The sequence below is a fragment of the Bufo gargarizans genome, chromosome 6 (assembly GCF_014858855.1).
Source record: "Bufo gargarizans isolate SCDJY-AF-19 chromosome 6, ASM1485885v1, whole genome shotgun sequence".
Classification (NCBI taxonomy): domain Eukaryota; kingdom Metazoa; phylum Chordata; class Amphibia; order Anura; family Bufonidae; genus Bufo; species Bufo gargarizans.
Genome location: NC_058085.1, coordinates 63,983,192 through 64,008,022, shown reverse-complemented (window position 1 = coordinate 64,008,022; position 24,831 = coordinate 63,983,192). Strand labels below are relative to the sequence as shown.

At 46.9% G+C, this 24,831-nt stretch overlaps 1 protein-coding gene across 1 annotated transcript in view; it reads left to right on the top strand.

Annotated features, from left to right (window-relative positions):
- Window positions 1-3,285: 3,285 nt before the first annotated feature.
- The window catches only part of KCTD2 (potassium channel tetramerization domain containing 2), a 36,308-nt gene continuing 14,762 nt past the window's right edge, over window positions 3,286-24,831 (top strand). The window contains exons 1-2 of the mRNA XM_044297812.1: window positions 3,286-3,674; window positions 7,771-7,879. Of these exons, the coding sequence (XP_044153747.1) occupies window positions 3,381-3,674; window positions 7,771-7,879 (403 nt within the window). The 5' untranslated portion in view covers window positions 3,286-3,380. The remainder of the gene's footprint in view (window positions 3,675-7,770; window positions 7,880-24,831) is intronic.

The window sequence follows — 24,831 nt, the reverse complement described above, 5'->3', positions numbered from 1 at the left end:
ACCGCTATTTGTACTGCAATTCTCATCATCCTCAGTAAATAGACGGTTGCGTTATCACCTGGACAATGTTTTCATTATCCACCGGCCCCTGCATCAGTACTTCTGTCTTGCACCTTGCCAAACACCTAAAATTAAGGGAACCCCAGTTACAGGAGCCCCAAAGTCAGGGAGCGCCACGAGAAAAGAAAGGGTGCCCCCTCCAGTCACTGCATGGCCTCTGGGGGTGCCAGAGGAAGGACTGCCTTTGTGAACTTAGTACTACTGTCCTTCTCAGGCCACAACCACTACTCACATCCTCTCTGTCCTGCATTTTCCCTCCAGGTCTCTGCACCATCATGCGGCCAAACATTTTACCAAATGCAATGGCACAGCATTAACAAATAGATACAGCGGGCAGCACCCAGGGGTTTACAATCTTGGCGGGTGCATGTCTCACACTGGGTTCAGTCCAACACCTCCAAAATACCAAGAAGGAAATTAGCAGAGGCTGCAGGTGTCTTTCGGTCTTCTGGGGAGGCTTGGTGCTGGAAAGGAGCACATGAGTACAGAGCCCGGGGAGCGCTCCTCTGGTACTAATGAGTGCTTCCATTATGGGGGGGGGGGCGTCTTATGGGGTAAAAAATACGGTACATTTTCGCCGCTTCTCTGGTCACTGCTCTTTCGTGTGCCCAGCGTGACTTCTGGATGGGTCTTGTGCAACACTGCAGCCATTCACTGGGCAGTGATGGTCAGTTCGCAGTGTTCGCCAGCGAACACATGCGGGCTGCCATCTTTAGTAAGGTAGACTCACCCGTCCCGGCGATGCACAGTTAAGCCCTTACCTGTGCATGTGTCGGGAACCTGTCTGAATCCAAATGCGGTAACCGGAAGCAGGCAGTTCCGAGAACAGCTGCCGGGGGCCTTCATCAGGCTGTTCTCTGAACTGCCTGCTCCCGGAGACCACATTTGATTTCAGACCGGCTCGCGGCACAGGCAGAGGTAAGGGCTTACCTGTGCATCGCCGGACGGGTGAGTCTACCTTACTAAAGATGGCAGCCCACATGTGTTCGCTGGCAAACACTGCGAACTGACCATCACTGTCACTGGGCTCAGTGGTGACGTTGTTTTGTTAAATGCTGCTTGGAGATTCATCACTGCTGAGGCTGCAGCAAAGCCCTGGACTCCACCTACAAGTTACATGTGGGGGAATGAAGTGGCTGAGAACAGGTGCGTGGGTTTATTACTTTATGTTAAAGGGGATTTCTGAGAATTAAGAAAATGAAAATACTTACTATATTTTTCGCCCTATAAGACGCACCAGCTCATAAGGCGCACCTATGTTTTAGAGGAGGACAATAATAAAAACATTTTTTTCATTAGACCTCAGATCATTCCAGCAATCAGACCCCCAATGTTAATCAGATCTCAGATGACAGCTCCAATCACACCCCCAATGTTAATGAGACCCTCAATCAAATCCCCATGCCTCAGATCAGTCTCAAAGCACATAAAATAAAATTAAAAATTAAAATAATCAACTTACCTCTCCTGCTCCGGACGCGGCTGCTCCTCACCTCCAGTGTTCTTCCTCTTCCTGCTGTGGCCCGACGCGCACAATGTAAGGTCACAGCACAGCCGACGGCACTAATGAGCGCTTCCATAATGGCTTGTTTTGTCTGGGAAGCAATCATCAGGGGAAATAAAAAGGCCGCCGTCCTATCAGTACACACAAAATCTGTCCTAATCACACCACAGGACAAGTCAATTCACAACACTGAGGTAAAGAGCTGCCTCATCCTCCACATCTACATTGGAAGCTCAGTTTGGGGCCTCCATTACAGATTCCCTTACAAAGATCAGTAAAATAATAAAATAAAAAATGGGCCAAAAAGACCTGCATGCAGGAGTTTTTTGTCCAGTGAAACAGGATCCCAAACGAAAATGGAGTAGGCGCCATTGTAGTCAATGTTCAGCTCCATTCATCTCAGTTATGTGCTGAATCCGGCTCTTCCATTATTTCTGGTCTCGGCTCAGTTTTTTTTCCTGGTCTGGAGTCTGTTTTTTTTTTATATATATACACTCACCTAAAGAATTATTAGGAACACCATACTAATACGGTGTTGGACCCCCTTTTGCCTTTGGAACTGCCTTAATTCTACGTGGCATTGATTCAACAAGGTGCTGATAGCATTCTTTAGAAATGTTGGCCCATATTGATAGGAGAGCATCTTGCAGTTGATGGAGATTTGAGGGATGCACATCCAGGGCACGAAGCTCCCGTTCCACCACATCCCAAAGATGCTCTATTGGGTTGAGATCTGGTGACTGTGGGGGCCATTTTAGTGCAGTGAACTCATTGTCATGTTCAAGAAACCAATTTGAAATGATTCAGGCTTTGTGACATGGTGCATTATCCTGCTGGAAGTAGCCATCAGAGGATGGGTACATGGTGGTCATGAAGGGATGGACATGGTCAGAAACAATGCTCAGGTAGCCCGTGGCATTTAAACGATGGCCAATTGGCACTAAGGGGCCTAAAGTGTGCCCAGAAAACATCGCCCACACCATTACACCACCACCACCAGCCTGCACAGTGGTAACAAGGCATGATGGATGCATGTTCTCATTCTGTTTACGCCAAATTCGGACTCTACCATTTGAATGTCTCAACAGAAATTGAGACTCATCAGACCAGGCAACATTTTTCCAGTCTTCAACAGTCCAATTTTGGTGAGCTCGTGCAAATTGTAGCCTCTTTTTCCTATTTGTAGTGGAGATAAGTGGTACCCGGTGGGGTCTTCTGCTGTTGTAGCCCACCTTTCTTTCCCATTCTGACATCCAGTTTGGAGTTCAGGAGATTGTCTTGACCAGGACCACAACCCTACATGCATTGAAGCAATTAATTAGATGCAGGATCCACCAAATTCCATGCTTTTGTGCTGTCCTTTTTTCAGGTTGACACAGAATTTACTGCAATTTTTAGGTCTGTACCAGCGCTGGTCTCTTTTTCCCCACAATATGAATTATCTATAAACTTATTGTAAAGTGTATGAAGTACAGGGTGGATTTCCAATTGAGTGAGGAAAACAGGCCAAAATCCACATGGAAAATACACTGTGTGCACAGGGCCTTATACACCACACATCCCTATGCTCCAGTCCCCACCACGCTCCCCTCTGCTGTACTACACAGAGAAGGCACATGACTGCAGCACGTGACCTCTACGTCATCACACCCCCTAGAAGCGGCTTCACGCTCCATACTAGCCGGTGGTGGGTGTACCAATATGACTGCGTTGGTGCCCTCGGAAGTGACGGCACGGCGCCCCGGAAGCTTCTCCCGCTCCGAGGTTCGGTGTTATGGCTCCGCCGCTCTCTCGGTTCTGTTCGGTTTGAGCCGCCATGACGGAACCACAGAGGGAACCAGCGGAGCCGGTGGGAGCCCGGGTGACCCCGAACAGCCTGACCATTCCCAGTCCCCGCAGCGGGCCCCCGAGCCCCGGCCTCTCCTGCTCTGCTCCCCGGAGCCCCCGCAGCCCTAGTCAGCAGGAGAATACGGGCAGAACGGGAGGGAAGTGGGTCCGGCTAAACGTGGGCGGCACGTACTTCCTGAGCACCAAGCAGACGCTGTGCCGGGAGCCCAAGTCCTTCCTGTACCGCCTGTGCCAGGAGGAGCCCGACCTGGACTCTGACAAGGTGTCCGCCGCCGTGCCCCCCCCTCCTTATATATACACTGTGTGCCCCCCCCCCTCCTTATATATACACTGGGTGCCCCCCCTCCTTATATATACACTGGGTGCCCCCCCTCCTCCTTATATATACACTGTGTGTGCCCCCCTCCTTATATATACACTGTGTGCCCCCCCCCACACCTTATATATACACTGTGCGCCCCCCCCACCTTATATATACACTGTGCGCCCCCCCCACCTTATATATACACTGTGTGCCCCCCCACACCTTATATATACACTGTGTGCCCCCCCACACCTTATATATACACTGTGTGCCCCCTCCTTATATATACACGGTGTGCCCCCCCTCCTTATATATACACGGTGTGCCCCCCCTCCTTATATATACACGGTGTGCCCCCCCTCCTTATATATACACGGTGTGCCCCCCCTCCTTATATATACACTGTGTGCCCCCCCTCCTTATATATACACTGTGTGCCCCCCCTCCTTATATATACACTGTGTGCCCCCCCTCATATATACACTGTGTGCCCCCCTCCCACACCTTATATATACACTGTGTGCCCCCCTCCCACACCTTATATATACACTGTGTGCCCCCCACACCTTATATATACACTGTGTGTGCCCCCCACACCTTATATATACACTGTGTGTGCCCCCCACACCTTATATATACACTGTGTGTGCCCCCCACACCTTATATATACACTGTGTGTGCCCCCCACACCTTATATATACACTGTGTGCCCCCCTCATATATACACTGTGTGCCCCCCTCCCACACCTTATCTATACACTGTGTGCCCCCCTCCCACACCTTATCTATACACTGTGTGCCCCCCTCCCACACCTTATATATACACTGTGCCCCCCTCCCACACCTTATATATACACTCTGTGCCCCCCTCCCACACCTTATATATACACTCTGTGCCCCCCTCCCACACCTTATATATACACTGTGTGCCCCCCTTCCTTATATATACACTGTGTGTGCCCCCCTCCTTATATATACACTGTGTGTGCCCCCCTCCTTATATATACACTGTGTGTGCCCCCCTCCTTATATATACACTGTGTGTGCCCCCCTCCTTATATATACACTGTGTGTGCCCCCCCTCCTTATATATACACTGTGTGCCCCCCTCCTTATATATACACTGTGTGCCCCCCTCCTTATATATACACTGTGTGCCCCCCTCCTTATATATACACTGTGTGTGCCCCCCCTCCTTATATATACACTGTGTGTGCCCCCCTCCTTATATATATACACTGTGTGTGCCCCCCTCCTTATATATATACACTGTGTGTGCCCCCCTCCTTATATATATACACTGTGTGTGCCCCCCTCCTTATATATATATACACTGTGTGCCCCCCACACCTTATATATACACACTGTGTGTGCCCCCTTCCTTATATATACACTGTGTGCCCCCCCTCCTTATATATACACTGTGTGCCCCCCCACCTTATATATACACTGTGTGCCCCCCCACCTTATATATACACTGTGTGCCCCCCTCCTTATATATACACTGTGTGCCCCCCTCCTTATATATACACTGTGTGCCCCCCTCCTTATATATACACTGTGTGCCCCCCTCCTTATATATACACTGTGTGCCCCCACACCTTATATATACAGTGTGCCCCCCTCCTTATATATATATACACTGTGTGTGCCCCCCTCCTTATATATATACACTGTGTGCCCCCCACACCTTATATATACACACTGTGTGTGCCCCCTTCCTTATATATACACTGTGTGCCCCCCCTACCTTATATATACACACTGTGTGTGCCCCCTTCCTTATATATACACTGTGTGCCCCCCCTCCTTATATATACACTGTGTGCCCCCCACCTTATATATACACTGTGTGCCCCCCACCTTATATATACACTGTGTGCCCCCCCACCTTATATATACACTGTGTGCCCCCCTCCTTATATATACACTGTGTGCCCCCCTCCTTATATATACACTGTGTGCCCCCCTCCTTATATATACACTGTGTGCCCCCACACCTTATATATACAGTGTGCCCCCCTCCCACACCTTATGAACACTCGGCTGAACTCATGTGTATGGTGGAGGGAGACTTAGGCCACCTGCACACAGGGGACCTCACATATGATCCGCGCAGATTTCTGTGCATTTCTGTGGCAATTTCTAATTACACTGCGTTTTTTCTGAACGGGAATACGCGTGGGAAAAAAACGCACGTATTCCGTAACGTGTGCAGGTGGACTTAGGGTCCTTTTACACAGGCCCAGGTGGAGCATATGGCATGACGATCAAGGTTCGGATCATTGGTGAGGCCGTTCGCTTCCATTATTGTCGCCGGCACCTCTCCTGTGTACAGTCATGGCCAAAAGTTTTGAGAATGACACTAATATTAGTTTTCACAAAGTTTGCTGCGAAACTGCTTTTAGATCTTTGTTTCAGTTGTTTCTGTGATGTAGTGAAATATAATTACACGCACTTCATACGTTTCAAAGGCTTTTATCGACAATTACGTGACATTTATGCAAAGAGTCAGTATTTGCAGTGTTGGCCCTTCTTTTTCAGGACCTCTGCAATTCGACTGGGCATGCTCTCAATCAACTTCTGGGCCAATTCCTGACTGATAGCAACCCATTCTTTCATAATCACTTCTTGGAGTTTGTCAGAATTAGTGGGTTTTTGTTTGTCCACCCGCCTCTTGAGGATTGACCACAAGTTCTCAATGGGATTAAGATCTGGGGAGTTTCCAGGCCATGGACCCAAAATGTCAACGTTTTGGTCCCCGAGCCACTTAGTTATCACTTTTGCCTTATGGCACAGTGCTCCATCGTGCTGGAAAATGCATTGTTCTTCACCAAACTGTTGTTGGATTGTTGGAAGAAGTTACTGTTGGAGGGTGTTTTGGTACCATTCTTTATTCATGGCTGTGTTTTTGGGCAAAATTGTGAGTGAGCCCACTCCCTTGGATGAGAAGCAACCCCACACATGAATGGTCTCAGGATGCTTTACGGTTGGCATGACACAGGACTGATGGTAGCGCTCACCTTTTCTTCTCCGGACAAGCCTTTTTCCTGATGCCCCAAACAATCGGAAAGAGGCTTCATCGGAGAATTTGACTTTGCCCCAGTCCTCAGCAGTCCATTCACCATATTTTCTGCAGAAGATCAATCTGTCCCTGATGGGTTTTTTTTGGAGAGAAGTGGCTTCTTTGCTGCCCTTCTTGACACCAGGCCATCTTCCAAAAGTCTTCGCCTCACTGTGCGTGCAGATGCGCTCACACCTGCCTGCTGCCATTCCTGAGCAAGCTCTGCACTGGTGGCACTCCGATCCCGCAGCTGAATCCTCTTTAGGAGACGATCCTGGCGCTTGCTGGACTTTCTTGGACGCCCTGAAGCATTCGTAACAAGAATTTAACCTCTTTCCCTGAGGTTCTTGATGATCCTATAAATTCTTGATTGGGGTGCAATCTTAGTAGCCACAATATCCTTGCCTGTGAAGCCATTTTTATGCAATGCAATGATGGCTGCACGCGTTTCTTTGCAGGTCACCATGGTTAACAATGGAAGAACAATGATTTCAAGCATCACCCTCCTTTTAACAGGTCAAGTCTGCCATTTTAACCCAATCAGCCTGACATAATGATCTCCAGCCTTGTGCTCGTCAACATTCTCACCTGAGTTAACAAGACGATTACTGAAATGATCTCAGCAGGTCCTTTAATGACAGCAATGAAATGCAGTGGAAAGTTTTTTTGGGGATTAAGTTAATTTTCATGGAAAAGAAGGACTATGCAATTCTGGAGTATATGCAAATTGCTATTATAAAAACTTAAGCAGCAACTTTTCCAATTTTTATGTAATTCTCAAAACTTTTGGCCACGACTGTACATACTCAGACGTGCTGCCGACAAATTATCATTTTATACCGCCACTAAAGATCAGATAAACGGGTGTTTGCTCATTTATTGGCTGGTCGTCGGGGCTTTTACGCAGGCCAGTGATGGAGAATGAACACATATAATGTATATCTGTGTGTATCGTGTAGAGCTCATCCTGGTTTTGCCTCGGTTTCCTAGGACGAGACGGGAGCCTATCTTATCGATCGGGACCCTACCTACTTTGGACCCATTCTGAACTACCTACGACATGGCAAGTTGATCCTCAATAAAGAGCTAGCGGAAGAAGGTAAGTGATCTCTGTGCATGGCTGACTGCCAGTAGGAATCTAATGGACAGTAATAGATCCCTGTTATACCCTCCAGGCCCATGGTACTACATCAGTTACCGCCTTAAAGGGGTTGTACCATGAAAAATATTCTACAGTTTTCAAACCATCTCCTGCATCTGAATACTTTTTCAATTGCATACAATTAAATATTTAACATAGCCACTGAGTTATTCAATAAAAAGTATCTGTATAGCGCCACCTGCTGTTTTTTTTTTCTAATTTCCTTGTCCTGCTCACTGAGAAGGCTGCACACGCCCCCTGAGCTGTGATGGGAAGAACATGGGCACGCCCCCTGAGCTGTGATAGGAAGAACATGGGCACGCCCCCTGAGCTGTGATAGGAAGAACATGGGCACGCCACCCTGAGCTGTTATATGGAGCGCATGGACATGCCCCCTGAGCTGTGATAGGGAGATCATGGACATGCCCCCTGAGCTGTGATAGGGAGATCATGGACACGCCCCCTCAGCTGTGATAGGGAGAGCATGAACAGGCCCCGTCAGCTGTAATAGGGAGATCATGGACACGCCCCCTCAGCTGTAATAGGTAGAGCATGGACACACCCCCTTAGCTGCAGTAGAAAATACACTCCCCTTGAGCTGTCAGCTGGATATAAATCTAGCAGAGCAATGAATGCGGAGATCTCTGGATCCATGTGAGGTACAGGGCTGGTTCTAGCTTTGTTAGAAAGAGATTGTCATGTCCTATATGATGTCTGATTTTCATTTTTTACATTATTCATGGGAGAACCCCTTTAACTACCTCAGGACCGCCGTACGCAGGATTGCGTCCTGCCGGCGGCCCTGCTCTTCTGGGTGGACGCATATACGCGTCCTCCCGCGAGAGCCGAGATTTCCTGTGAACGCGCGCGCACAGGAACGGAAGGTAAGCGAGTGGATCTCCAGCCTGCCAGCGGCGATCGCTCGCTGGCAGGCTGGAGATCCAAATTTTTTAACCCCTAACAGGTATATTAGACGCTGTTTTCATAACAGCGTCTAATATACCTCCTACCTGGTCCTCTGGTGGTCCCTTTTGTTAGGATCGACCACCAGAGGACTCAGGTAGGTCAGTACAGTAGCAACAAACACCACACTACACTACACTACACCCCCCCCCCCCCCCCCGTCACTTATTAACCCCTTATAAACCCCTGATCACCCATGATCACCCCATATAAACTCCCTGATCACCCCCCTGTCATTGATCACCGCCCTGTCATTGATCACCCCCCTGTCAGGCTCCGTTCAGACGTCCGTATGATTTTTACGGATCCACGGATACATGGATCGGATCCGCAAAAAGCATACGGATGTCTGAATGGAGCCTTACAGGGGGGTGATCAATGACAGGCGGGTGATCACCCATATACACTCCCTGATCACCCCCCTGTCATTGATCACCGCCCTGTCATTGATCACCCCCCTGTAAGGCTCCATTCAGACGTCCGCATGATTTTTACGGATCCATGGATACATGGATCGGATCCGCAAAACACATGCGGACGTCTGAATGGAGCCTTACAGGGGGTGATCAATGACAGGCGGGTGATCACCCATATACACTCCCTGATCACCCCCCTGTCATTGATAACCCCCCTGTAAGGCTCCATTCAGACGTCCGCATGTGTTTTGTGGATCCGATCCATGTATCCATGGATCCGTAAAAATCATGCGGACGTCTGAATGGAGCCTTACAGGGGGGTGATCAATGACAGGCGGGTGATCACCCATATACACTCCCTGATCACCCCCTGTCATTGATCACCCCCCTGTCATTGATCACCCCCCTGTAAGGCTCCATTCAGACGTCCGCATGATTTTTACGGATCCATGGATACATGGATCGGATCCGCAAAACACATGCGGATGTCTGAATGGAGCCTTACAGGGGGGGTGATCATTGACAGGGGGGTGATCACCCTGATCACCCCCTGTCATTGATAACCCCCCTGTAAGGCTCCATTCAGACGTCCGCATGTGTTTTGTGGATCCGATCCATGGATCCGTAAAAATCATGCGGATGTCTGAATGGAGCCTTACAGGGGGGGTGATCAGTGACAGGGGGGTGATCAGGGAGTCTATATGGGTGATCACCCCCCTGTCATTGATCACCCCCCTGTCATTGATCACCCCCCTGTCATTGATCACCCCCCCCTGGTAAGGCTCCATTCAGACATTTTTTTTGGCACAAGTTAGCGGAAATTTTTTGTTTGTTTTTGTTTTTTCTTACAAAGTCTCATATTCTACTAACTTGTGTCAAAAAATAAAATCTCACATGGACGCACCATACCCCTCACGGAATCCAAATGCGTAAACATTTTTAGACATTTATATTCCAGACTTCTTCTCGCGCTTTAGGGCCCCTAAAAAGCCAGGGCAGTATAAATACCCCACATGTGACCCCATTTCGGAAAGAAGACACCCCAAGGTATTCCGTGAGGGGCATATTGAGTCCATGAAAGATTGAAATTTTTGTCCTAAGTTAGCGGAAAGTGAGACTTTGTGAGAAAAAAACAAAAAAAAATCAATATCCGCTAACTTATGCAAAAAAAAAAAAATTCTAGGAACTTGCCATGCCCCTCATTGAATACCTTGGGGTGTCTTCTTTCCAAAGTGGGGTCACATGTGGGGTATTTATACTGCCCTGGCTTTTTAGGGGCCCGAAAGTGTGAGAAGAAGTCTGGGATCCAAATGTCTAAAAATGCCCTCCTAAAAGGAATTTGGGCCCCTTTGCGCATCTAGGCTGCAAAAAAGTGTCACACATCTGGTATCGCCGTACGGCGATACCAGATGTGTGACACTTTTTTGCAGCCAAGGTGGGCAAAGGGGCACCTTTCGGATTTCGCAGGCCATTTTTTACACATTTCGATTGTAAGGTACTTCTTACACATTTGGGCCCCTAAATTGCCAGGGCAGTATAACTACGCCACAAGTGACCCCATTTTGGAAAGAAGACACCCCAAGGTATTCCGTGAGGGGCACGGCGAGTTCCTAGAATTTTTTATTTTTTGTCACAAGTTAGCGGAAAATGATGATTTTTCTTTTTTTTTCTTTTTTCCTTACAAAGTCTCATATTCCACTAACTTGCGACAAAAAATAAAAAATTCTAGGAACTCGCCATGCCCCTCACGGAATACCTTGGGGTGTCTTCTTTCCAAAATGGGGTCACTTGTGGCGTAGTTATACTGCCCTGGCAATTTAGGGGCCCAAATGTGTGAGAAGTACCTTGCAATCAAAATGTGTAAAAAATGGCCTGCAAAATCTGAAAGGTGCACTTTGGAATATGTGCCCCTTTGCCCACCTTGGCAGCAAAAAAGTGTGACACATCTGGTATCGCCGTACTCAGGAGAAGTTGGGGAATGTGTTTTGGGGTGTCATTTTACATATACCCATGCTGGGTGAGAAAAATATCTTGGCAAAAGACAACTTTTCCCATTTTTTTATACAAAGTTGGCATTTGACCAAGATATTTTTCTCACCCAGCATGGGTATATGTAAAATGACACTCCAAAACACATTCCCCAACTTCTCCTGAGTACGGCGATACCAGATGTGTCACACTTTTTTGCTGCCAAGGTGGGCAAAGGGGCACATATTCCAAAGTGCACCTTTTGGATTTCACCGGTCATTTTTTACACATTTTGATTGCAAAGTTCTTCTCACACATTTGGGCCCCTAAATTGCCAGGGCAGTATAACTACCCCACAAGTGACCCCATGAGTTCCTAGAATTTTTTATTTTTTGTCACAAGTTAGTGGAATATGAGACTTTGTAAGAAAAAAAAAAAAAAAAAAAAAATCATCATTTTCCGCTAACTTGTGACAAAAAAAAAAAAGTTCTATGAACTCACTATGCCCATCAGCGAATACCTTAGGGTGTCTACTTTCCGAAATTGGGTCATTTGTGGGGGTTTTCTACTGTTTGGGCATTGTAGAACCTCAGGAAACATGACAGGTGCTCAGAAAGTCAGAGCTGTTTCAAAAAGCGGAAATTCACATTTTTGTACCATAGTTTGTAAATGCTATAACTTTTACCCAAACCATTTTTTTTTTGCCCAAACATTTTTTTTTTATCAAAGACATGTAGAACAATAAATTTGGCGAAAAATGTATATATGGATGTCGTTTTTTTTAGCAAAATTTTACAGCTGAAAGTGAAAAATGTCATTTTTTTTGCAAAAAAATCGTTACATTTTGATTAATAACAAAAAAAGTAAAAATGTCAGCAGCAATAAAATACCACCAAATGAAAGCTCTATTAGTGAGAAGAAAAGGAGGTAAAATTCATTTGGGTGGTAAGTTGCATGACCGAGCAATAAACGGTGAAAGGAGTGTAGTGCAGAAGTGTAAAAAGTGCTCTGGTCATGAAGGGGGTTTCACCTAGCGGGGCTGAAGTGGTTAAAGACCTGAGACTTTTTAGCGTTTTTGTGCACATGGTGGTTTAACATGACTTAAAGTAGTTTTGTGAGATTTTAATACTGATGACCTATCGCCAGGATAGGTCATCAGTATATGATCGGTGGCGGTCCGACACTTGGCCACCGTGGCCTTTTCACAGCTCTCCCAAGGCCAGTGATGACACATTCATCGGTTACATGGAGCAGCTCATCTCCATTGAAGTGAAGGGACTGAGCGCAGTACCAAGCACAGCCACAATAAATTGTATGGTGCTGTGCTTGGTGAGGTGAGAGAAGGCCGCGGTGCTCAGCTGATCGGCAGAGGTCTCGGGTGTCGGGCCCCTCCGATCAGATAGTGATGAACTATCCAGAGGATAGGTCATTAGTATCAAAATGTCTGAAAAAACTTTTAAGCTCTGCACATAGAACTATTTTGTCAGTCAAATATGATGTAATCTGCAGAGTAGCCTCCGATGCAAATGTGAACACAACCTAACGGAGGGATCAGCCCACTGCCTTGATATAAAGCTGGATTTACAGGGGCCGACTTAGCAGCCGATTGTCGGGACGGAAGTGTTCCTTCCCGAAAGTCGGCTGCTCGTTCAGTGAAGGAGACTGCGCATTTACATACAGACTCAAGGTTTCTAAGAAGCTTATCGCTATTTAGACAGAATGATCTGCTGCCCAGAAGCCATGATCACTAGTGTCTGCATAAACGACAGGATCACCTGATGAATGAGGGTTACGCTTGTTCTTCAGGTGATTGGCGGCACGTTTACATGGCCAGATTATTGGGATGACCACATTCGCGGGTACGGTCGTTCCCGATAATTGCCCGATTCTTAGGTCGTATAAATGTACCTGTCGGGTATATAAAGCAAATGCTTTATATAAATATAAAAATATAAAAATTATCGGGTCAAAAGAAAAATTATGCAAACATCTCAAAGAGTTCAATCGAGAACCTGATTATTTTGTGCAATCAGTAAAACGGTACAAGCGTCTATGCAAAAATATAAATGGTTTATTATACAATAGGTTAAAATACAAACGAAAATGAATCAACATAAATTTCAATAATATACAATGATATGCAGTACCCAGAATTCACCACTATGATACCAACAAAACACTACCCAACCAACACAAGAATATTATGCAATACAGCTTTAAATCTGTGAGAGATATACAATCAATGGATTATGCGCAAAACTCAATCAAGAAGATGACAGATACGAGCCCTTGCTCCGCCCAAAAATGATGACCAATCTTCAGATAATGGTAGTATTGCAACAAAACTTATACATTATTGGCTTGATATCAAACTAGGGAATACAAAGATTCCCAACAAAGAGTTTCTCCAGTATTGTCCCCTTTATTCAGTTATATGCATCGTAACTGAAATCAGAGAAAACACTGATGTAGCAACTAACGTTACACGTCCGCAAATGAGCGGGTATCTGGCTAAGTATCAAGTCAACTAATTTAGATCAATACTACATAAAAACAAAATATACATTACCCAAGGGTCAAGTGATGTGCATTGTCTTGGGGCAGCCAGCTCTCAAGAGTTTTTCCCGATAATCCAAATGTTTGTTTCTCTTTTTTTCCTTTTCTCCTTTTTTTTTTCTTTCTGGTAACTGGTTTCTTAACCCAAAACTTATCAGATGAACACGCCCTCCGAGTTTGGAACTTTCCAATCATTGTTGGAGGGGTGTGTGCATGGATAAGGAGCATGGCGTCATAATACTACCCAGAATGCAATTTTGCTACTGATGTGGTATTAACCGCTTATATCTATGTGGCACTGTTGTATAAGCAATAAGCATCATACCATTAAGGGTTAACTCATATATGCCTAATATTTTCAACACTTCACACCTCTGACATCTGGGGCCTTGTCTCAGGGCTGAGGGACAAACTTTGATACATGAATATATACTTTGAGGAACATCTAGACCACGGGTGTCGAACAAAAGGCCCGCGGGCCGAATCCGGCCCGCCAGACCTCGTCATGTGGCCCGCGTAGCCGCCGCCGGCCGCCAGCCTTCACCTTTTATTATCACTTCCTGCAGGCGGCCCCTGCAGGAAGTGATAATAAATTGCATAATGAGCAGCAGGGCTTTTTTTCTGGCGGAACGCACCGGAACGGCGTTCCGCCACCTTTTGACATCGCAGCCTGCCATGCTCCAGCATCGCAGGCTGCGATGTATCAGCGGGGAGGGACTGGGAGGAGGAGCTGGGGGCCGGTGCGTTCACTGTGCTCCGGCCCCCAGCTCCAGTAGTTATAAAATGTGTACAATTAATAAGGATTCTATTCATGAGGCCCCCTCTGCAGTAGAACATTCAATATAGCCACATCCTACTCACAGGGCTGTTATCTTAATGCTGGCCGGCCGTGCACCCGAGCGGCAGCGTCACGACTGACGTCATGTGCCCGGCCTACTTTCTGAATGAAGGAGGCGGAGCAGGCATGTGACGTCAGTCGTGACGCTGCCGCTCGTCTGCCCGGCCGGCCAGCATTAAGATAACAGCCCTGTGAGTAGGATGTGGCTATATTGAATGTTCTACTGCAGAGGGGACCTCATGAATAGAATCCTTATTAATTGTACACATTTTATAACTAGTCTGTACTGGAGCGGCAATGGGGGGGTCTGTGGATGGCACTGTTATGAGGTGGGGGGGGTCTGTGGATGGCACTGTTATCGGGTGGGGGGTCTGTGGATGGCACTGTTATCGGGTGGGGGGTCTGTGGATGGCAATTTTATAGGGTGGGGGATCTGTGGATGGCACTGTTATCGGGTGGGGGGTCTGTGGATGGCAATTTTATAGGGTGGGGGATCTGTGGATGGCACTGTTTTGGGGTGGGGGGTCTGTGGATGGCACTGTTATGGGGTGGGGGGGTCTGTGGATGGCACTGTTATGGGGTGGGGGGGTCTGTGCATGGCACTGTTATGGGGCGGGGGGGTCTGTGGATGGCACTGTTATAGGATGGGGGGGTCTGTGGATGGCACTGTTATAGGATGGGGGATCTGTGGATGCCATCCCCAGATCCCCCATTAACAGTGCCATCCCCATCTGGGGGGTTTCTTTGCTGGGCTGGACTTTTATAGCCCCCCCCCCCCCCAAATTTTACTTGCATCCCTGTTCTCTAAAGGGGCGGTTTTAGGGGGCGGTCCTAGGGGTGGGCAGATCCCCCATAAGTGTCACCCACAGATCCCCCATAAGTCTGATACAACCGGCCCTTTGAGGATGACCAAACTGCTGATGCAGCCCCCGATGAATTTGAGTTTGACACCCCTGATCTAGACCATTCTCACACTGTGGAATTCATGTTCAGATAGGAAAAACAATGAAGCCTCAGAATCTGCAGGTGCGGTGTATCTTCTAACTTTCTAAATGTATAATATATTGTTACAATAACAGTAGCTTTTGAATGGCACAGTAATCTTCTCATGGACTTGCTTCGGCCTACATGAAACTTCATACAAAACAGTGAATATAAATCAACATTGCTCTTAAAGGCAATGAATACCCATTATAACTAAAATAAGTAAATATAAATGTTTAAACTTATGAAAAAGCACAACATACCTTAAGTCACTAGCAGTGCTGATCTAAGACCGAGCAGCCATGCCATGCTGGGAGACTCTGAGCGATAACATGATAGATTGCTCCCTGCAAGTACCCGCGTCGCTTTCTGTCAAAAGTGGACAGTTGTTAAAGGGGTTAAAAAAAGATGTTACAGAAACAACACAAGGACCATCCACTGTGACATGGACATATATTATGTAGGTTAGTAAGACATAGGGAAGGATAAGGATGGGCCTGCAGGATCAGACTACGCAGAGTTTGTTTGTAGTCTGTAACCATGGAAACACACGGTTCTGCATAGATGTTGTAAACGCATCTGTTTATATGGAGATGGGAATAGCTTTTATATGTATGGGCTCAGTATGAACAATACAGAAATCTGGAGCCTTAATATAATGGTAGCAATTCTGAACTCGCACCCTCCCGGCCAAGGTGCTTTGGCAAACAGCCACTTTTCCCAACTTTTCATTAGCATGTGCAATTGCCTAGGGCAGTGGTGGCGAACCTATGGCACGGGTGCCAGAGGCGTCACTCAGAGCCCTCTGTCCGGGCACCCGCACCCTGGAAAAAGTCTATGGTGTTCCAATATGCCTTAGACATTTCCTGCCATTCATAAGCGCAGGGCGTGCTATGAACGGCACAGGCAGCGCACGGAATGTAGGCAGGCTATTATAGCTAAATGATAAAGTACAGGGAACATATACTATATTGGACTAGGGTTGGGCAATATACCGGTATTAACCACCTCCGGACCGCCTAACGCGCCGATGCGTCCGGAAGGTGGTTGCTTTTCTCCTCCTGGACGCATCGGCGCGTCATCTCGCGAGACGCGAGATTTCCTGTGAACGCGCGCACACAGGCGCGCGCGCTCACAGGAACGGAAGGTAAGCGAGTGGATCTCCAGCCTGCCAGCGGCGATCGCTCGCTGGCAGGCTGGAGATCCGAATTTTTTAACCCCTAACAGGTATATTAGACGCTGTTTTCATAACAGCGTCTAATATACCTCCTACCTGGTCCTCTGGTGGTCCCTTTTGTTAGGATCGACCACCAGAGGACTCAGGTAGGTCAGTACAGTCCCACCAAACACCACACTACACTACACTACACCCCCCCCCCTCCCCCGTCACTTATTAACCCCTTATAAACCCCTGATCACCCCATATAAACTCCCTGATCACCCCCCTGTCATTGATCACCGCCCTGTCATTGATCACCCCCCTGTCAGGCTCCGTTCAGACGTCCGTATGATTTTTACGGATCCGATCCATGTATCCATGGATCCGTAAAAATCATTCGGACGTCTGAATGGAGCCTTACAGGGGGGTGATCAATGACAGGCGGGTGATCACCCATATACACTCCCTGATCACCCCCTGTCATTGATCACCCCCCTGTCAGGCTCCATTCAGACGTCCGCATGATTTTTACGGATCCGATCCATGTATCCATGGATCCGTAAAAATCATGCGGACGTCTGAATGGAGCCTTACAGGGGGGGTGATCAGTGACAGGGGGGTGATCACCCTGATTACCCTGATCACCCCCTGTCATTGATAACCCCCCTGTAAGGCTCCATTCAGACGTCCGCATGCGTTCTGTGGATCCGATCCATGTATCCATGGATCCGTAAAAAATCATGCGGATGTCTGAATGGAGCCTTACAGGGGGGGTGATCACCCTGATTACCCTGATCACCCCCTGTCATTGATAACCCCCCTGTAAGGCTCCATTCAGACGTCCGCATGCGTTCTGTGGATCCGATCCATGTATCCATGGATCCGTAAAAAATCATGCGGATGTCTGAATGGAGCCTTACAGGGGGGTGATCACCCTGATTACCCTGATCACCCCCTGTCATTGATAACCCCCCTGTAAGGCTCCATTCAGACGTCCGCATGCGTTCTGTGGATCCGATCCATGTATCCATGGATCCGTAAAAAATCATGCGGATGTCTGAATGGAGCCTTACAGGGGGGGTGATCAGTGACAGGGGGGTGATCACCCTGATTACCCTGATCACCCCCTGTCATTGATAACCCCCCTGTAAGGCTCCATTCAGACGTCCGCATGCGTTCTGTGGATCCGATCCATGGATCCGTAAAAAATCATGCGGATGTCTGAATGGAGCCTTACAGGGGGGGTGATCAGTGACAGGGGGGTGATCACCCTGATTACCCTGATCACCCCCTGTCATTGATAACCCCCCTGTAAGGCTCCATTCAGACGTCCGCATGCGTTCTGTGGATCCGATCCATGGATCCATGGATCCGTAAAAAATCATGCGGATGTCTGAATGGAGCCTTACAGGGGGGGTGATCAGTGACAGGGGGGTGATCACCCTGATTACCCTGATCACCCCCGGTCATTGATAACCCCCCTGTAAGGCTCCATTCAGACGTCCGCATGCGTTCTGTGGATCCGATCCATGTATCCATGGATCCGTAAAAAATCATGCGGATGTCTGAATGGAGCCTTACAGGGGGGGTGATCAATGACAGGGGGGTGATCAGGGAGTCTATATGGGTGATCACCCCCCTGTCATTGATCACCCCCCTGTCATTGATCACTCCCCTCTGTAAGGCTCCATTCAGACATCCGCATGATTTTTTACGGATCCATGGATACATGGATCGGATCCACAGAACGCATGCGGACGTCTGAATGGAGCCTTACAGGGGGGTTATCAATGACAGGGGGTGATCAGGGTGATCACCCCCCTGTCACTGATCACCCCCCCTGTAAGGCTCCATTCAGACGTCCGCATGCGTTCTGTGGATCCGATCCATGTATCCATGGATCCGTAAAAAATCATGCGGATGTCTGAATGGAGCCTTACAGGGGGGGTGATCAATGACAGGGGGGTGATCAGGGAGTCTATATGGGTGATCACCCCCCTGTCATTGATCACCCCCCTGTCATTGATCACTCCCCCCCTGGTAAGGCTCCATTCAGCCATTTTTTTGGGCACAAGTTAGCGGACATTTTTTGTTTGTTTTTGTTTTTTCTTACTAAGTCTCATATTCCACTAACTTGTGCCAAAAAATAAAATCTCACATGGACGCACCATACCCCTCACGGAATCCAAATGCGTAAACATTTTTAGACATTTATATTCCAGACTTCTTCTCACGCTTTAGGGCCCCTAAAAAGCCAGGGCAGTATAAATACCCCACATGTGACCCCATTTCGGAAAGAAGACACCCCAAGGTATTCCGTGAGGGGCATATTGAGTCCATGAAAGATTGAAATTTTTGTCCTAAGTTAGCGGAAAGTGAGACTTTGTGAGAAAAAAAACAAAAAAAAATCAATATCCGCTAACTTATGCAAAAAAAAAAATAATTCTAGGAACTCGCCATGCCCCTCATTGAATACCTTGGGGTGTCTTCTTTCCAAAGTGGGGTCACATGTGGGGTATTTATACTGCCCTGGCTTTTTAGGGGCCCGAAAGTGTGAGAAGAAGTCTGGGATCCAAATGTCTAAAAATGCCCTCCTAAAAGGAATTTGGGCCCCTTTGCGCATCTAGGCTGCAAAAAAGTGTCACACATCTGGTATCGCCGTACTCAGGAGAAGTTGGGGAATGTGTTTTGGGGTGTCATTTTACATATACCCATGCTGGGTGAGAAAAATATCTTGGTCAAATGCCAACTTTGTATAAAAAAATGGGAAAAGTTGTCTTTTGCCAAGATATTTCTCTCACCCAGCATGGGTATATGTAAAATGACCCCCCAAAACACATTGCCCAACTTCTCCTGAGTACGGCGATACCAGATGTGTCACACTTTTTTGCAGCCAAGGTGGGCAAAGGGGCACCTTTCGGATTTCGCAGGCCATTTTTTACACATTTTGATTTCAAGGTACTTCTTACACATTTGGGCCCCTAAATTGCCAGGGCAGTATAACTACGCCACAAGTGACCCCATTTTGGAAAGAAGACACCCCAAGGTATTCCGTGGGGGGCACGGCGAGTTCCTAGAATTTTTTATTTTTTGTCACAATTTAGCGGAAAATGATGATTTTTCTTTTTTTTTCTTTTTTCCTTACAAAGTCTCATATTCCACTAACTTGCGACAAAAAATAAAAAATTCTAGGAACTCGCCATGCCCCTCACGGAATACCTTGGGGTGTCTTCTTTCCAAAATGGGGTCACTTGTGGGGTAGTTATACTGCCCTGGCAATTTAGGGGCCCAAATGTGTGAGAAGAACTTTGCAATCAAAATGTGTAAAAAATGCCCTGCAAAATCCGAAAGGTGCACTTTGGAATATGTGCCCCTTTGCCCACCTTGGCAGCAAAAAAGTGTGACACATCTGGTATCGCCGTACTCAGGAGAAGTTGGGCAATGTGTTTTGGGGTGTCATTTTACATATACCCATGCTGGGTGAGAAAAATATCTTGGTCAAATGCCAACTTTGTATAAAAAAATGGGAAAAGTTGTCTTTTGCCAAGATATTTCTCTCACCCAGCATGGTTATATGTAAAATGACACCCCAAAACACATTCCCCAACTTCTCCTGAGTACGGCGATACCACATGTGTGACACTTTTTTGATGCCAAGGTGGGCAAAGGGGCACATATTCCAAAGTGCACCTTTCGGATTTCACCGGTCATTTTTTACAGATTTTGATTGCAAAGTACTTCTCACACATATGGGCCCCTAAATTGCCAGGGCAGTATAACTACGCCACAAGTGACCCCATTTTGGAAAGAAGACACCCCAAGGTATTCCGTGAGGGGCATGGCGAGTTCCTAGAATTTTTTTTTTTTGTCGCAAGTTAGTGGAATATGAGACTTTGTAAGGAAAAAAGAGAAAAAAAAAAAAAATCATCATTTTCCGCTAACTTGTGACAAAAAATAAAAAATTCTAGGAACTCGCAGTGCCCCTCACGGAATACCTTAGGGTGTCTTCTTTCCAAAATGGGGTCACTTGTGGCGTAGTTATACTGCCCTGGCAATTTAGGGGCCCAAATGTGTGAGAAGTACCTTGCAATCAAAATGTGTAAAAAATGCCCTGCAAAATCCGAAAGGTGCACTTTGGAATATGTGCCCCTTTGCCCACCTTGGCAGCAAAAAAGTGTGACACATCTGGTATCGCCGTACTCAGGAGAAGTTGGGGAATGTGTTTTGGGGTGTCATTTTACATATACCCATGCTGGGTGAGAAAAATATCTTGGTCAAATGCCAACTTTGTATAAAAAAATGGGAAAAGTTGTCTTTTGCCAAGATATTTCTCTCACCCAGCATGGTTATATGTAAAATGACACCCCAAAACACATTCCCCAACTTCTCCTGAGTACGGCGATACCACATGTGTGACACTTTTTTGCTGCCAAGGTGGGCAAAGGGGCACATATTCCAAAGTGCACCTTTCGGATTTCACCGGTCATTTCTTACACATTTTGATTGCAAAGTTCTTCTCACACATTTGGGCCCCTAAATTGCCAGGGCAGTATAACTACCCCACAAGTGACCCCATTTTGGAAAGAAGACACCCCAAGGTATTCTGTGAGGGGCATGGTGAGTTCCTAGAATTTTTTATTTTTTGTCGCAAGTTAGTGGAATATGAGACTTTGTAAGAAAAAAATAAAAAAATAAAAATCATCATCATTTTCCGCTAACTTGTGACAAAAAATAAAAAGTTCTATGAACTCACTATGCCCATCAGCGAATACCTTAGGGTGTCTACTTTCCGAAATGGGGTCATTTGTGGGGTTTTTCTACTGTTTGGGCATTGTAGAACCTCAGGAAACATGACAGGTGCTCAGAAAATCAGAGCCGTTTCAAAAAGCGGAAATTCACATTTTTGTACCATAGTTTGTAAATGCTATAACTTTTACCCAAACCATTTTTTTTTTGCCCAAACATTTTTTTTTTATCAAAGACATGTAGAACAATAAATTTAGCGAAAAATTTATATATGGATGTCGTTTTTTTTGCAAAATTTCACAGCTGAAAGTGAAAAATGTCATTTTTTTGCAAAAAAAATCGTTACATTTTGATTAATAACAAAAAAAGTAAAAATGTCAGCAGCAATAAAATACCACCAAATGAAAGCTCCATTAGTGAGAAGAAAAGGAGGTAAAATTCATTTGGGTGGTAAGTTGCATGACCGAGCGATAAACGGTGAAAGGAGTGTAGTGCCGAAGTGTAAAAAGTGGCCTGGTCATGAAGGGGGTTTCACCTAGCGGGGCTGAAGTGGTTAACAATATACGTAAGAAATGGCGATATGGCTGTTTTTTTAATTACCGCTGTATTTTTAGTGACGTCATATGGACAGTCGCAGACTGCCTCTAAAATGTCCGGGGCACATTACAGCCGACACAGTGGAGAAGGAGAGAGTCCCTCCCCACTGTGATGTGGCTGTGCCAACAATGAGCCGTGAGGAGAGGAGTAGGGGAGGGGCTGTGGCCGCTGCACCAACCAATGAGCAGTGAAGAGAGGAGTAGGGGAGGGGCTGTGGCCGCTGCACCAACCAATGAGCAGTGACGAGAGGAGTAGGGGAGGGGCTGTGGCCGCTGTGCCACCAATGAGCCGTGAAGAGAGGAGTAGGGGAGGGGCTGTGGCCGCTGCACCAACCAATGAGCAGTGAAGAGAGGAGTAGGGGAGGGGCTGTGGCCGCTGTGCCACCAATGAGCAGTGAAGAGAGGAGTAGGGGAGGGTCTTTGGCTGCTGTGCCACCAATGAGCAGTGAAGAGAGGAGAAGGGGAGGGGCTGTGGCCACTGCGCCACCAATGAGACTTACCTTCTCAATACGAAAATAGAGTGCAGTTGCCGGCCACATATCACACCCGGCACCCGGTCTCAATAACAGGAAGCAGCGATCACGCGGCACCTGAGGGGTTAATTGGCACGGTCCAGCGGGATCTCTGTCATTGAGGCTGGGTGGCGGCTGTGTGATGAGCCCGACACCCGCAGTCTATATTTGTATTAAGAGGCTAATTAAATACATCGGTGGCGCAGTGCGTGCCCCCTTCCTCCATTATTATAAATTATAATCATTGGTGGTGCAGTGCGCCCCAACCCCCCAGTACTAGAATCATTGAGGCGCAGTGGGCCACAGGCCCCCCTTATTGTTATATTCATTGGTGTCCCCAGGGTCCCCTCCCCTCCTCATTGGTGGTGCAGTGGTAGCTTCTGATCGCCACGCCCAAAAAAGTACAAACTATTAAAGTATTGAAAAATATCTCCTATGCGGGGAATGCCGTAACAGAAAAAATAATGTAAAAAACACACAGTTTGCAATTTTTTTTTTTGTCACCTTGTCCCCTCAAAAATAGGACAGGACTGTTCTATTATGGGCTGGATGTTTCATGAAATGCGGAATGCACACGTGGCGTTTTATTTTTCTTTCACGTGGTATTGAGTATAGCAATACTTTTTTATGGGACCGAAATTGAATCAAAATTTTGATATTGTGAAAACCCTAGTCACGGGGGCATAACGTCATCTCAAATCCATTAGGTGACAAAGAAATGGCATCTAGCGGCTATTAACCCCCTAAAGCCAGGAGACCAGCGCTGGATAACAGTCGCTGCGCTCTGGTGGCTGCTGCGCGGAGAGGCTGAGAGAACAGGCACTGCGCTCTGGGGTTGCGGTAATATGGCTGTAGTGTGTAGGGACTAAGACCCATATGAAAAGCACTGGTCTTTAGTAAATGACCCCCCCCCCCCCCAATGTTTTATTTGGCTGAAAGACACGTTTATGATGCCAGTGTGCCCTTTCTGACAATGTGCACCTATGATGGGTGCACTCTGAACAACCCTCTTATCAGGGTTTTCCGCTAGCATGTCCCATTGTCTATGGAAGTGTCAGAGATAGCTGATCGCTGTTATGTCCAGCACTTCCATAGAGAATGAATGGAGCAGCAGGGCGCATGCCCAATCGGCCGCTCCATCAGATTGGGGGGGGAACGGTGACCCTGTTCTTGGTGGGGTAACTACCACATATTACTGTATGAGGGCATCAAAGTTACATTATATTGTATGAGGGCAACAAGAAAACACCAGTACACGTTTCGAGTGTTTTTTATTCTAAATGGGCATTTATCGCGATATATATCATTATCGCAATAAATTTCTTAATATCGTTATCGTGGGAATATTTTTGATATTGCCCAACCCTATATTGGACTGTAGTATTTAGGTTAAATTGGTGTGTTGGCAATTTGCGATAAATAAGTGGGTTTAAGGGTAGCAGTTTTGGCCTGCTTTGATGAGGGTTAACACTGGGTCAGGCTGCTGAGTTGTCAGGGGATCTCATCTAAGGCATTGTTCACATCCTGTATTGGACTTACATTTAGCGTATGCGCCAGGGAAGATCCCAACCTATACACTCAGTGTATCCACAGCCCTCACTCCACCATTGCATGCATGTCCTTTGGCATCGGCGCACCTTTTTTGTGTCATGGAATAGAACCGTAAACTACATGAGGATAGAGACACTACTACTGCGGCTCTGAAGCAGATTTCACCCACTGTTTTGCAAAGGATGAGATGCTTTGGTGCAAGCTGCAACATAAGGCCCCATTCGCACCACTATATCTGCTCCGCACTTTTTGCAGATTGCACACGGACCCATTCATTTCTATGGGTCTGGAAAAAAAAAAAGAAAATGGACAGCACTCCGTATGTCTGCTCCACAGTCCCACAAAAAAGATATAGAAAACAAGAATAGGTTTTGTTACAATCGGTCCGCCCCCCCCCCCCCCAAAAGGTGCAACATGGACGTCATCCTTATTTTCCGTGGATCTGCATTTTGCAAGCACGACCACCACTGCTGGATTGCAGGGTGGTCATAACCCCTGTATACGAGCAGTGTATAATGTGATGGAAAAATGAATCCAGCCAGCAAAGGAGGCAATATGGACAATCACAATACATTAGTAAGTTCCTTGTATTAACATTGTCTACGTGATAAATGCCACTTG